Source organism: Gigantopelta aegis, chromosome 2, assembly GCF_016097555.1.
Source record: "Gigantopelta aegis isolate Gae_Host chromosome 2, Gae_host_genome, whole genome shotgun sequence".
In the NCBI taxonomy this organism is placed as follows: domain Eukaryota; kingdom Metazoa; phylum Mollusca; class Gastropoda; order Neomphalida; family Peltospiridae; genus Gigantopelta; species Gigantopelta aegis.
In genome coordinates, this window is record NC_054700.1 from 49,632,911 (window position 1) to 49,648,782 (window position 15,872).

The following is a 15,872-nucleotide window of genomic DNA, read 5'->3' on the forward strand; positions in this document are numbered from 1 at the left end:
AAATCAGCATGCACCGGTGCATGTACTAACACTGCATTTCGAGCCCTGTATACCACTACGGTTTTGAGCATGTCTGTCCTGGGTCCCGCCTCTGGATAGCCAGAAGCTTTATCCGGGATAGAATATATTACAGTTACAATTTTGATTATTACAACCAAAAGAATAAGGGGACTTTACATACGTTTTGGGCACTTCCAAATTATAACTATTATAAATTATAAAAAATACTCTATCTAAAATAATTTAACTTTTAATATTTAATAATAATTCAGCCCTTACATGGAGGGGAAATGGAGGTTGTTTATGGAAGTTGGGCCCCTGTCACAGGAAGCTTTATTTATTGGTTGGGTTTAACTAATAAAGGATTAGAATATTATAAGACAAATGTCTGTATATTGGCCTAATCATGATCATCTTCAGACTTTTGACCAATTGGACCATGGTATGTCAGGATGTGTTTTTTCAGTACTCCATTAGTGGAATACTTCCTTCCACAAATGCCACAGCCATAGACTTTATCTTGCTCATGGGATTGCATGTGTATTTTAAGACCTCTACTAGTCGTAAATGATTCTGAACACCGCATGCAGACAAAAGGTCTCAGTTTTACCAACATATTCAAAGAAGCACACTTGAGATCTTTCTTTGAATTGTGTTTTGATTTGCTCGAAACACCATGTACTGCAACATCTGAGATTGGCAGATCATCTTTAGTTCTTGTTCTACTAGAAATGCTGTCCGTCAGTTCTGCCTGCTGTTTCCCCGACAATGCACTTTTTCCAACATGGAATACATTACGTGGCTGTATTCCAGCAACAGGCTCACTCATAGTTCTTCCTGCTTGTGAAACAAGTTTTGTTGGCAAATCAGGATCGTTGCACTCAATGGTGAGATCCACACAATCTGAACCATTTATATTATTGTTGTGGGAAGACTGCCTTGACTGGCTGTTGCCTGTAGGTATTTGTGCTTTATCCAAACTGACTGCAAATGAATCATGTTCTACTGCTGACCTCGTGGTATCCATCCTCGGTGAGATCACAGAGCCACTGTTGGTTGGATTGTTCATCTTTGAGGACCTGCGGCTTAGCTGTCGAAGCAGGTCACTCAGGTTGTAGGTGGCTGGAGCATTAAGAGCCTGAACAAGTGAGAGACTCCAAAGAGCATCATCACGAGGAGAAACCTCTGGAGTGTAACCATGAGACAACAAAGAAGAGTCCTCATTGCTGGATGCTGATTGGGTTTCATGACTCCTACACAGCTGCTGCAGCAACAGACTGCTGCTCTTGGGCATTGAGCTTCTTGGTGACTGGGAATTCTGCAGGAGGAGATCAGATGCCCAGAATTCAGACCTGGTAGGACATTCTGGGAGACTTGAATCTGTCTGCTGGAGAATGGGATATGAATGCGACTGGGTGGACTTAATAAGATGAGCTTTTTCTGTTGTGTTTGCTTCCTCTGATGACTCTATGATATAAATTGGTTCATTTTTCATACTAAAACCTGTGAATTCAGAAGTTGTAGAGTCTTTCGGTACTGGAATGCTTGGTAATACAACACTTGAACAATCTGTGAAATCGGCTTGTTCTTGTTTGATAGGTATTTTTAGCATGGACAACAGCTCATTTTGGGGTATTGAATTTTTAATTGATGATTGTGCTATTTGTTCTTTTTCACAAAATGGCAGTGAAGAAGAAGCTAAAGACACTCTGTCATCAGGAGTTTTATGTACAATAGAATTTAAATGTTGATCGTTTGATGATACATCCATCTCTGTTTTTGAGCCCTCTTGTACAAAGGTCAATGGAAAACACTGTTGGCACTTTGAATCTTGAGAATTAATTTTACTTTCACAAGAAATTGTATTCCCAGGTTTCTGTGTATACTGAGAATTAAGCAACTGAGATAGGATACTTGTAAACTGATTCGTATTGTCACTTTTGCTGGAATTCACTGGCGTGTTCAATATATTACTAGGAGAAGAGATTTCTTGCAGTTTGGCACCAACATGAATGTCACATGTTGCAGCATTTAAAACTGTGGCTGTTTGATAGTCATCAACAGGTTCTTGCTTGACTACAATAGACTGGGTAAAAGGTCCCATCTCTGGTAACTCCATTTCCTTGTTACTCATTTGTTGAGAAGATTTATCACAAGTGTTATGTTCACCAATGTCGTCAGGTGGTTCCAGCTTAACCACAACTCTGTCAGAGAGCAATTGTTTGTTACTCATTTGTTGAGAAGATTTATCACAAGTGTTATAGTCACAAGTGGCATCAGGTGGTTCCATCTTAACCACAACTCTGTCAGAAGCCAATGCTGACAGCAAAGACTCTGAATTATTGTTTGTTGTTTTGACTAACGAATTAGATACATTTCTAATCATTTTCTTTGGGCTTCCTTTAGGTATATGTGTAGTGCATGCAGCAACTGGTGAATCCTGTGTATCTACAGTGTCACCATTTTGACTCGATGAACTCTCAGACACCTTAAAACCAGGCTGGGATTTGTTGCACGATTCTGAACCAAATAAAGAATCTAGCAACACCTCTTGACTATTTGTGAACTTGTGCTGTAGCCGTTTTTTAAATTCACCAATGCTTTCTGTCTTTGGATTTGGAGCCCAATTTGACAAGGATATTACCTTTAATGCACCAGGTTCTCTTGAATCTTCATCAGCATTTTTTTCAGTTGTGGATAGGCTTGCTCCAGATTCTAATTTAATAGTTATTTGCGGTACAACTGGATCTTTCAGTACTGTGGCTCCAACTATCTTGACTTCACACCATTCACAAACCTTCCACTGCTTAAAATCAGCAACGCCATTATCAGATAACGGAAGCCTTAGACAAACTGTTGAACTGCTTTTTCTTTTGCAGATATCACAAGTGACTTGCTCTGAATTCACATTTTCTTGTAACAGTCTGATGTCAGATGTATTGAAGGAAGAAGTCTTAAATGCACAAGTATTTTCTACATGACCCAAGCCTTTCAGTTCATTATTATTAACACTGGATGCAATCCGCAGACTAGCATCTTGTGTAGAAACCAGACTTTCGGGTGAATTTGAGTGGGCATGTGCCTTCTTAAGCATGGCCACAAGCAAAGAAGACGCACTTCCTGCAACAATATTTCCACTTCTATCAACTGAAACGGAAGAACTTGGCAATATGCCATCAGAATTAGGTTTCTGTCCATTGCTATTTAGAACTGGTATATCTTGTGAATTTGATTTGGTATCAGTTTTCTTTGACAATGAAGCTCCATCTGCAGTTTCCATCAGTATGCCATCAGAATTAGGTTTCTGTCCATTGCCAGTTAGGACTAGTACATTTTGTGAATTTGATTTGGTATAAATTTTCGATGACACAGAAACTGCATCTGCCTTTTTCATTAGCAGAGCTTGCAGACATGGACTGAAGAAACTACCTCTTGATTTCTGACTTGATAAACAGGTCATGCTGGCTGCAGGTGTAGTTTCGAGAATGTTCCTTAGAATTGTTTTTGATGGTCCACCTAACGCACAAGGCTTATTCACAAAACCCACTCTTTGACTAGAACCAACAGATCCTCCTTTTCCTGAATAATGTTCAGCTGGTGTGAATCCATAACCAGAAGACAGGGGTTCACCAGTAAATGTCATTTGTGGTCTCCTTTTTGCCCTTGTTCTCAAACTGTTCCTCTTTCTTTTACCTGGAAGCCATTCACCATCGTCGCTGGAGCTTGTATCACCTTCACCAGCCTGGCCGACATCTTCTGTAGGGTCGTAGTCATCATCGTCTTCCCGCTCACTGTAATCGACCGTCTCCTCTGTGGAACTGGTTTCGGTTTCCTCAGAACTCTTCTCGGGTTCTTCATCATTACCGGAGGCAGCAAAGTAGTCAAGGTAGGCTGGGACATCTTTCTCACTTTGGTCCATTGTGGAGCATTGAAAATATAGTTCTGTAAAGACAAAAAGCATGCACATAAAAAAGCAGGTTCGTTAAAGGAAAGGAAAGGAATGTCAGTTTAACTATAGGCCTACTGTTAATAACCCTGGGCTCGAAATAGTAGCCTGCGACAAGCGAAAAAGCAGTAAAAAAATTTACACCTAGCATATGAAAGAGAAATTCACCTGCCAAATCACCAAACCATCGCAGGTTATTTTATTTTCAAGACAGTGATAAACCTATGGTGAAATTTTTCCAGAAGGCAATATTTTCTTTTTTAGCAGGACCATTAACCCTTGCAATTGTCCACGGCAATTGGCAATGCTGTGGAGATTGTTGTGCAGGTTTTAATTCTCCACGGCATGCTTTTGCCTTGGACTATATTAAGGTTTTTTCAATGGCATGGTTTTTTTTTTCGCTGACATTTTGTTAATTGTAGGGGTTACAGGACATATATTGCTTGTATAAAAATAACAGAAGGCCATATTTTATTTCCTATTTTGAGCCCCTTAATTGTACATGTGTAATGGTCATTAATACTAAATGAAATGCTTAGATAAACATGCATAAATGTATATATCAGGCCATAGCATTTCAAATTTCATGGGAAACACTTTTTCGGCTCCATGCCGTGTAATCATGGGAACCCATCGGAAATTGTTTTTAAAAAATAATTACATACATATCATTTTCGTTAAATAGTCGTACTTGATATAATAATCATGGGAAACAAAATTTTGGTTCCGTGATTTTACTGACGGAAATGAGTGTACCTGATGGCCTGATACACACAAGTACATATTCATGTATCATGCCCAATGGAAGACGAAGAAGGAAATGAGTGTACCTGATGGCCTGATACACACAAGTACATATTCATGTATCATGCCCAATGGAAGACGAAGAAGGAAATGAGTGTACCTGATGACCTGATACATACAAGTACATATTCATGTATCATGCCCAATGGAAGACGAAGAAGGAAATGAGTGTACCTGATGACATGATACATACAAGTACATATTCATGTATCATGCCCAATGGAAGACGAAGAAGGAAATGAGTGTACCTGATGACCTGATACATACAAGTACATATTCATGTATCATGCCCAATGGAAGACGAAGAAGGAAATGAGTGTACCTGATGACCTGATACATACAAGTACATATTCATGTATCATGCACAATGGAAGACGAAGAAGGAAATGAGTGTACCTGATGACCTGATACATACAAGTACATATTCATGTATCATGCCCAATGGAAGACGTAGAAGGAAATGAGTGTACCTGATGACCTGACACATACAAGTACATATTCATGTATCATGCACAATGGAAGACGAAGAAGGAAATGTTTTATTTAATGACGCACTCATCACATTTTATTTACGGTTATATGGCGTCAGACATATGGTTAAGGCGTCAGACATATGGTTATAAGGACTACACAGATATAGAGAGAGGAAACCCGCTGTCACCACTTCATGGGCTACTCTTTTCGATTAGCAGCAAGGGATATTTTATATGCACCATTCCACAGACAGGATAGTACATACCACGGCCTTTGTTACACCAGTTGTGGAGCACTGGCTGGAACGAGAAATAGCCCAATGGGTCCACCGACGGGGATCGATCCCAGACTGACCAAGCAGCAAGCGAACGCTTTACCACTGGGCTACGTGCCGCCCCTCATGCTCAATGGAATAAATTTTAACCTTTCAAGAGAAATTTTAGGTGACAGAAGACATCAATCTACACAGTGTGGGATATCTAAGGCATATTCTTGTTACTGGTGTTACTAATAGGCTTTTCAAACAAAACCCCATCGAGTCGCGGGGAACTGATCCTACAATCCATCACATGTGAGAACTTTCACCACTGAGTTTACAAATGTATGTGTACATCCTACTACAAAATCTGCAGCAGTGTTTCAATTTTAACATAGCAACGATGGCAAATGCCACGATTGTCTTCCAGGAGTGCAGAAATGAAAAATATTTCACTAGCTTGCCAGACCAGAACCAATTAAAATTTACTAGCCCACCAGAATTTCTACTAGCCCACCAGCCTATAGAATACAATATATAAATTTTTTAATGTGTAATAACAATTATAATATACACTGTCTTCACAGCAAATAATATTATATATTATTATTATGACAAAAACATCAAGGACACTTGGTAAATGATCAGTATTAAGTGGCAAATGAAATCAAACCCCAAACCTTGATTCACAAATCAATATATTTTGAAATATTCTAATAAAGATAAAGTTTTTCACAGTTCTTTCATAGAGATTCACAAAATTTACAAAATCATAATAATAAATTTTAAAAATACAGTCAGTCAAAAAGAGACAGATTGCCCGTTGGGCTGGTATAGTTGCATTTTTCAATTCCTCCATCCGAATGTTTACTCTCATTTGGCGAGCGGGTGAGTACTTTCTACACCCCTCCCCTCCTTTACTTTCCACACCCCTCCCCTCCTTTACTTTCCACACCCCTCCCCTCCTTTACTTTCCACACCCCTCCCCTCCTTTACTTTCCACACCCCTCCCCTCCTTTACTTTCCTGTCAGGGCTCACACTGGAAGTCATTTTGTGTTTGGCAGTTTTCAGATCTGTGGAGTATTTTCTTGAAAATTATTAAAATGTGGTTAATTTAAGGAATATTTTATTAGCTAAAAATTTTAGTTTGTTTTGTTTGGTTTGGTTTGACACCACTAGAGCACATTGATTGATAAATTATTGGCTATTGGATGTCAAACATTTGGTAATTTTGACATACAGTCTTAAAGACGAAACCTGCTATATTTTTCTATTAGTAGCAAGGGATCTTTTATATGCATCATCCCACAGACAGGACGGCACATACCACAGCCAATGATATACCAGTCAATGTGCACTGGCTGGAATGAGAAATAGCCCAATGGGCTCACGGACTGGGATTGATCCTAAGGTTAACGACAGTCACTTTTTGCACCCTTGTTTTGGCTTGTACACAAAACATATAACATATCCAATGGTAATTTTTTTAATGATATATTTGACAAAAGGTACTTTTTACTTCTTTCATCTTTTAAAAATTAAACTTAATATTTTGTCCAGAATTATGAAAAATAAAAACATGTATATCGACCTGTAAACAGCATAATTGTCTGCTCGTTATAGAATTATAGGGTCACGGTTAGTAGACCAGTTTTTATTTTAATGTGGCAAAGCTTTGTAATAATACAGGTAATTTTTAATTTGAATGATGTTAGTATTCCAATTACATCACTTTACAACTCCTTACAATAACCAGTGTTTCTGCCAGAGTATAAAATGGGTATAGCGCCACACCCAAATGTTTTGCAGATATTATTTTTTTCAAGTTAACCTTTTGACAAAATTAATGAGTCTTATCATTACTGTATGATTTTCTTAACACTAACCCAAAATCTAACCCATTTTCTTTCTGGGGGACAGCGCTGCATGTGCATGCAGCACACACATTGTAAATGTTCAGTTCCATAGCGCCATACCCAAAAATTTCTTTCTGGCAGAATTAAAAACTGATAACAATAAACCGGGTACATGACATTTCTGTTTTCAGAATGTTGGAAAAATTCTAATGCAAAATTGCTATTGAATTTATTTATTTTTTAACAGCTAGTATAATTTACCTGAATGTGTTTGAAGAAAATCTTGTAATTAAAAAATTATACCATTTATGAAACATGTCAAGTTATGGTGAGATATATACAGGGTTGAAAATTAGCTGTCGCCCGTGACGACCTTTACTGGCTAAGGGCGACTAAGAATTTTACAAAGATATATAGTCCGTTGGGCGACCAACGATGTTAGGGTCTGGCAAGTATGGGGCCACCGGCCTCGGTGGCGTCGTGGCAGGCCATCGGTCTACAGGCTGGTAGGTACTGGGTTCGGATCCCAGTCGAGGCATGGGATTTTTAATTCAGATACCGACTCCAAACCCTGAGTGAGTGCTCCGCAAGGCTCAATGGGTAGGTGTAAACCACTTGCACCGACCAGTGATCCATAACTGGTTCAACAAAGGCCATGGTTTGTGCTATCCTGCCTGTGGGAAGCGCAAATAAAAGATCCCTTGCTGCCTGTCGTAAAAGAGTAGCCTATGTGGCGACAGCGGGTTTCCTCTCCAAATCTGTGTGGTCCTTAACCATATGTCTGACGCCATATAACCGTAAATAAAATGTGTTGAGTGCGTCGTTAAATAAAACATTTCTTTCTTTTTTGTATGGGGCCAGTTAAAAAAGAAACGCAAAGAAACTGATTCGAATGTAACAAAACACACAGCGTCTGTGCTGGCACGAACTACAGATCTGGCAGCAGAAGATATAGAACATGAAATAAGAAGAGCAGATCTGAAGTCTTGACACCAAGACTTACATGATCACATAACGTCCAAAGATTACTGTAATATGATACAAAAGTACATAGTATATTTTGGTAAAATGTTTCTTTTGATTTTTTTGCAGATTAATTTTTCTTTCGATATTTAATAGCCTACTTCTGTAGCATGTACAATATCCAAATAAAACGCACATGTGTACGTGTACGTGCACTAACACACACACACTCACACACACACACGCACATTATATTTTACTGAGGCAGAAAATATTAATTTTGAGACTATTGTCCATTTGCATCAAATACATGTAGGAACCGATAAATTGGCATGTAACTTCATAATGAATAAAGACAAAATTTATATAAAAATACATTAATTTATTAAATTTTAAACCCATACCATCTCAAACAAAACTTTTGTGGGAACTTCTTTACATATTACCATCAAACTGCATAGGTTAAATCTTCGTTTTTGATACATGTTTTACGGCAACTGATGGAAAATCTATGGTAATCTGAACGACAAGACAAGACAAGAATTTGTTACACTCAGGCCGTATTCTACAGCATAGGAGGACATGTGTTCAATGGTTGGGCATGATGTTACCGTAATACATGATCAGGGCCGTATCTCTGCACAATGCAGTCCAATGAGTATTTGGCAAAATAGTGGATAATTCCATCAATCTAGTGCATCGTCTATAGGACAGCCACTACTGAGGAAATCCTTTACTGGAAATTCCATCAATATCTATCTAGTGCATCGTCTATAGGACAGCCACTACTGAGGAAATCCTTTGCTAATAATTCCATCAATATCTATCTAGTGCATCGTCTATAGGACAGCCACTACTGAGGAAATCCTTTACTGGAAATTCCATCAATCTAGTGCATCGTCTATAGGACAGCCACTACTGAGGAAATCCTTTGCTGATAATTCCATCAATATCTATCTAGTGCATCGTCTATAGGACAGCCACTACTGAGGAAATCCTTTACTGGAAATTCCATCAATATCTATCTAGTGCATCGTCTATAGGACAGCCACTACTGAGGAAATCCTTTACTGGAAATTCCATCCCTCTTGCATCACCATAAAGATGACTGAAACTCTCATACTAGTTTACTAAAACACGCACAGTTCTACCTTTAGTCTTTTTGTACTGCGTTATATTTTACTTCAGAGACAATGATGCAAGTTAAGCTGTATACCATGGCTGTTCTAGCATTTTGTCTTCACCCCTGTATTAAAAATGAGATTTAATCTATATATAATTTAATTGTAATTTGTAAAAACAACCAACCTATTTTATTTATAATGGATTTCTTTGTCATTTTTTGTAATTTCAGTTGGTATGGGTTTAAAACTTAATATCATGTTTTTATATGAAATTTAGCTTTATTCATTTATTTATTAAGTTAAGATTTTGACACAAATGGTCAGCACATGGTTATTATTATTTTTTTAAACATTCTAGTTTTGAATTTGGCTGCACAGTTAAATTTCAATGTGATAATTGGAGGACTAATTGAATTTGAGAAGGGCCAGTAAGATTTTTCTTCAACTGTTCATTTTCAACCCTGTATATATTTATTGTGTACGAAGCCAAAACAAAACTGTCTATGAGTTGTGCTATGGATCGAGCAAGAGGCAAATACTCTGTTGGCAATGAAGAGAGATGTGTGTGTGTGTGTGTGCGTGTGTGTGTGTGTCATGATCATGTGCCTTCCTCCCCAGCTATTCTATAGTGGACTTATCTGAACAGCATTGGGTGACTGTTATATCTTATCACCAGCCTCGGTGGCGTCGTGATTGCGCCATTGGACATACGGCTGGTAGGTACAGGGTTCGCAACCCGGTACCGGCTCCCACCCAAAGTGAGTTTTATTGACTCAGTGGGTAGATGTCCAGGACAGCGTGCTTGAACCTTAATTGGATATAAGCACGAAAATAAGTTGAAATGAAATAAAAAATTGCTGATCATGAGAATGTTTGGGGGTTTTCAGTGCTTTGTCTATTTATGTAACCGGAACATTTTGTTCAATATCACGTCGAGATTCGCTACACGCAAGTTTTAGAGATCGCTACATAATTGTAAGACATTAAACAGTAGTTGTTAATTAATTTTCAAATGACTAGAAATATCGCTAATGAACATTTTGAAATGTTCCCTAGTAAACAATTCAAACTGACTGTATTACAAGTTGGTCAACCCCTAGATTATTTTTCTATACTTTTTCTTTTACTACTCAAATTTTAAAAAGTTAGTTTTCTTTAAAGTGATTGACCCTAGTTTTTAAACACTAAGACATATTGTTCTACATTAAAGTAGTTTTTGATAATTTAAATTAGATAGAAGTACTTACATTTTATTATTTAGAATATTCATTTTTGTACACCTGAAGTGGTTCTGGTCATCCAGGTTTTTGTAATACCCAAAATGCATTTTTCATAATTTTCAAAAACACATGCAGGTCTGTCTGAGAAGTAATGGTTATATTGAGAATAGCTCTAGTTATTTTTAGACAATATTTCTCCATTTAAATATCACAAATTTTAGCTTAATTCTCTCGGTTATAAGTTTATCCAAATGTGTTGTAGGTTTGTTGATTAACTAAACGGGCTGAAACTTGGGTTTGCGCCTTTAACATCTCCACTAAAGCACATTGATTAATTTTACCATTGGTTACTGAATGTCAACATTTGATAATTCTGACATAGTTTTTTTTTTGATGTTTTGTTTGTTTTTCATTTGCAGCTAGGGATCCAGACAGAACAGCACATACCATGGTCTACTAATAAATGAAATTATTTGGCTGTAACTTTTTATGGACATTAGCTGAGTCACCTTCAGCCCTACCCCTTATTGATATTGACATGTGGGGTACACCACATATCAGTATCAACATGGGGTGATATGTGGGGTACACCACATATCAATATCAACATGGGATAGGGCTGGAGGGGACTCGACCTACATGGACACATAATTAAAAAAATAATTATTACATTTTAAAACAAACACTAATAATCTAGTCCGAACGGACGTACAGTGTGGTTCTTTTAAAAGCAAAGCATCGATTTTAATGTGCGTCCTGTCCTGCACTACTTTAAATGTTAATCAAAATTTTAATTTAAAAAAAATTATGAAATGTGAATTTTGATAAATATGTTTTAAAATGAAAGTGCCATTAAGTGTGAATGTTGTTTAAATGCACTCCTCGTAATATCAACGTACTGTAAATAACCTGCTTCAAAGGACAGAGGTCAAGGACGAATTCTACATGAAAGGCGTTTGCAGTCGCCGAAACTAGACTTGCGAGTCGCACTAAAGCTCCTACAACAGCGATTTTTACGAATTTTTATTCTATTAGTACGTACCTTTTTAATGAAACTCTTATTATCCAACAATCACATAAAATAGTGACGGTAATCTGTACACAACTCTGTGAAATAGAGTGTGATCTACCATCCCTTTCGAGTCGTGTTTCTCGGCCAACAGGATCTAGATTTAGGTCAAGGAACTTTGCAATGAGTTAAGCCAAAGTTCATGGGTCAAAGGTTAAGGATGTTGAAACAAGTACATATTGATTTTCAGGAGAGGTACGTAAGCATGACTTTATGCGGTTTATGTTTAATATTTCAGTTTACAAACATAATAATAATTAATATTGGCGTTAGGTCCGTACGCGGGGGAGGTGGGTGACGGGTGCAAACGCACCACCCCCCCCACCCCCCACCCCATTTTTTTTTTTTTTTTTTTTTTTTGTAAATATAATTTCAGTTTGGTTTGATGTTAGAAGAAAACTAAAAGTTTTTGGAAATAACACAAAAAATACTATTTTTGTGTGCAGTTTAGAAAACAATCGGCTTAGAAATAAATAGCTTACATAGTAAATTCCATAGCCTAGTATATAAAAAAAGGCATTCATAAATTGCATACAAAAATAGTTTGGTATTTTTAAAATTAATTTTCTTCCCCCAAAAAAAACCTTTTACTTTTTTTCTCTTATATCAAACCAACCTGAAATTATTTAAAAAATAAAAAAAAATGTAGGATAGGACGAACTATTTTTCCCTTTATTCGTTTTTTCTTTTCTTGATTTTTTTTGTTTTTTTTTTTTTTTTTTTTTTTTGCCATTGTGCCATCACAAGTAATTCGCACTCACCCACATTTATACTACATGTATAATCATAAACAACTTTACTCACTGCATCTGCACAAGCAGGATCCTAGTTTTGCATAATAAATATAAATATTTCATGCATAGACATAATTTTAAATGTGTTAATAATATTATGTAAAGATAAATATTCATATATAGAGTTTCACACACAATATGATGTGCTGGTATTCATCTTTGGACAATCAGATTGCACTGATTACACAATCGTTCTTCTACTGGAGTAAAGGTATTTGTGTATCGTCCAGTCTCAGCTTTCAGTTTGTGGTTGCTGAGACGTAGTTCACTAAATTGTTTGCGATGTTTTGGATGTATGCAATGTAGCTGTATATTCTCTTTATATGATCTATACGTTCTCAACCTGTTACTAGATCCATCTCTTTTGGCTGGAGCAATAATATTTCCCCTAAAAAGGTCTAAATGTTTAGCTTCAGTCGCACTTATAAGACGAGTTAGATCATTTACAATATTTCTTTCGGGATTCAAATTATCAATACAGCAATAAAGTTTATGTAGCCAACCAGTGTTTCTCTGTAGACCTACACAGTTAGTGCATTCAGAAAAAAACATATTGTAATATTACATTGTCACGGGGATCCTATAATACCCGTAACTGAATAAAACACGATTATCCAAATCTCTCTCCTAACTGTATATCTATTAGATCTCTCTGTAACAGGCAATTATACCCGCTGGCTCGTCTAGGTATGATCAGAGATAAGATCTTATATAAAGTATATATTATTATAGCATGTTTAGTTCACTAGAAAACACAACAAAAACACAATACACTTTGGAATCTGTATTAACCTACGCTGACAAATGTACTGCCGCAGTAGTTAATTAACAACAACAAATAATAACAACCCAGAACCGATCACTTAATTAGTTAATCTCTAGGTGTCTAGTTTACACAATATGCTAATCACTTCACCGTGACACAACACCCACACGTGTGATAATTGAGAAACGCTTCCAGAAGAACTTAATTAATAAAGGAATTACAACTCTATTCCTAATTGGTTAATTTTTAATTAACCCTTACTACTCATTCAATAACGTGTGATAATTGAGAAACGCTGCCAGGGGAACTTAATTAATAAAGGAATTACAACTCTATTCCTAACTGGTTAATTTTTAATTAACCCTTAACTACTCATTCAATAACGTGTGATAATTGAGAAACGCTGCCAGGGGAACTTAATTAATAAAGGAATTACAACTCTATTCCTAACTGGTTAATTTTTAATTAACCCTTACTACTCACTCAATAACGTGTGATAACTGAGAAACGCTACCAGGGGAACTTAATTAATAAAGGAATTACAACTCTATTCCTAACTGGTTAATTTTTAATTAACCCTTAACTAGTCATTCAATAACCTTGTAACACAGAATTAATACTGGTACCTATCACAATAAAGACAATAACCTACAGTTTACCTAGGTCCTCTAGGATGACTGGCTAAGCCTTCCTATGTTTCTCCCCGATATCTCTAAAACCCTAGCTATTTATTTTAAAAAGCCGAATATCGCCTGGGGGTACATCGCGGCACCTCACGTATCATGTAAATTTTCCACAGCCACCACGCCGGCATATTTTTCTTAGATCGCCCAGACTGGATGTCGCCATTCCGCGAGCAATCCCCTGGTCATAAACAGCACTACCGGAGTTATTACGTAACTACTGGCCACATGGCCTCCACACCTGCGCTGGGTGTGTATTAGAAAAGCTCGACGACCGTCGCGCAAAGGTATGACGTAACAAGTTGCACATCTGGGCTTAAGTGCATAATGGAACTGCACACGGCCCTCTAAAACAATTAATATCGCCACAGGCGAAAACAAATTAAGAGCATGTTCCGTCACATACACAGTTAGTCGTTTGCATGTGAGAGTTAAAATATACCATTCTTTTTAATACAGATAATAAAAGTGGGTATAGATCAAGCTCAGCTTTAGATGCCCAGTTATGGGCACGATTGCTTAATTATTGTAGTGGTAACTTGCGGAATTCTAATAGCACTCTCTCTGGCAAAAAGGTTTCCAGGACATTTTAATGATATGAACTGGGCACCCCAGACACCACTGGCATATGAAAGGACAGTTTCAATAAGATAATTAAATAATTGATATGAAATATCTACTGATATATTGGTGTCCAAGAGTTCGTTCTGTAGTTTATAAAAACAGCCCAGTCCTTTTTTTCAAAGAGATTTGGAGCATTCTTTAAAATTACCATTTTGAATGAAGTCCACTCCTAGATATGTATATTTTGATACTATTAGTACTTTATTGCCAGAAAGATGCCATATATGATTATTTGTTGTGTTTTGGCCACCCAAAATAAAAATAAATAGTTTTTGTCTGGATTAGTGGTAAGTATGTTATTTTTGCAGTATGCATCCAGTTGCATGGTTAAGGCGTAACTGTAATCCTTGCGGTGTTTACGATAGAAGCAGGAGGTCATCTGCAAATGACTTAGGTGCACTGTGTATAATGATACCGTATCACCAATATATATTCTTCAAAATCATTAATGAACATGTTGAACAATGTTGGGGATAAAATACAACCCTGTCGAATACCAGTATTTGACTGGAATGGTTGTGGTGTTCCTTTATTAGTTTAAACAATGTGTGGCATTGGCACACAGAGATTTTATAATTTTCAGAACATTACCTGTAATTTCCATACGAGCAATCTTATGAAATAGGCTAGTTTACTTATATCCACGGAATCAAATGCTCGTTGCATGCATATACTTGTTTCTTTTTACACTTATCTTTATCAATAGTGGTTTTTAATGTAAATATATATGATCTGTTGTTCTGAATGCCTGTCTGAATCCAGCTTGACAGATATCAACTTGGTCATTTATTTATTTATTTTTGTTGTATTTTACAATTCGTTTATCTATTAGTTTGCACCAATACAACTACTGAGAGCAATACCACGGTAGTTACTTGGGTCTGTTTTGTCACCTTTTTATGGAACAATTATTGAAAGGGCCCACTGTGCAGGAAAATAGCCCCATTGAAACGTTTGACCTCATGATCCAATATTAAAGGAAAGAGGCACTTAATAAGCTCATTACTTATAATATTGTCCTCCCCTTGTGACATTTTTAGTTTTAAATCTTCAACCAGGCTAGGATTCCAGGTACTGTTATTGGTGAATTAATCACTTGGTTATCTTGGAAATTAGTGGCCATGTAAACTGCATCATTAGAGGTGTTTTGTTGTTGTTGTTATTTGTAAAACACTTTTACTTTTCATCTTACATCAAACAAAACTGAAAATATTTACAAAAAACATTTTTGTAGGATGGAATGGACTATAAGTTACCGGAGTGGAGGGGGAGGGGCGCACGGGGGCAATGCC

General features: G+C 36.9%; 1 protein-coding gene across 1 annotated transcript; it reads right to left on the reverse strand.

Annotated features, from left to right (window-relative positions):
• Positions 1 to 11,974, reverse strand: LOC121378851. The gene is made up of 2 exons (XM_041507197.1): positions 11,687 to 11,974; positions 1 to 3,942 (listed from the first exon to the last, which is right to left on the reverse strand). Exon 2 carries the CDS (start codon positions 3,917 to 3,919, stop codon positions 401 to 403), a length of 3,519 nt encoding a protein of 1,172 aa, XP_041363131.1. The 5' UTR covers positions 3,920 to 3,942; positions 11,687 to 11,974; the 3' UTR covers positions 1 to 400.
• Positions 11,975 to 15,872: the final 3,898 nt, after the last annotated feature.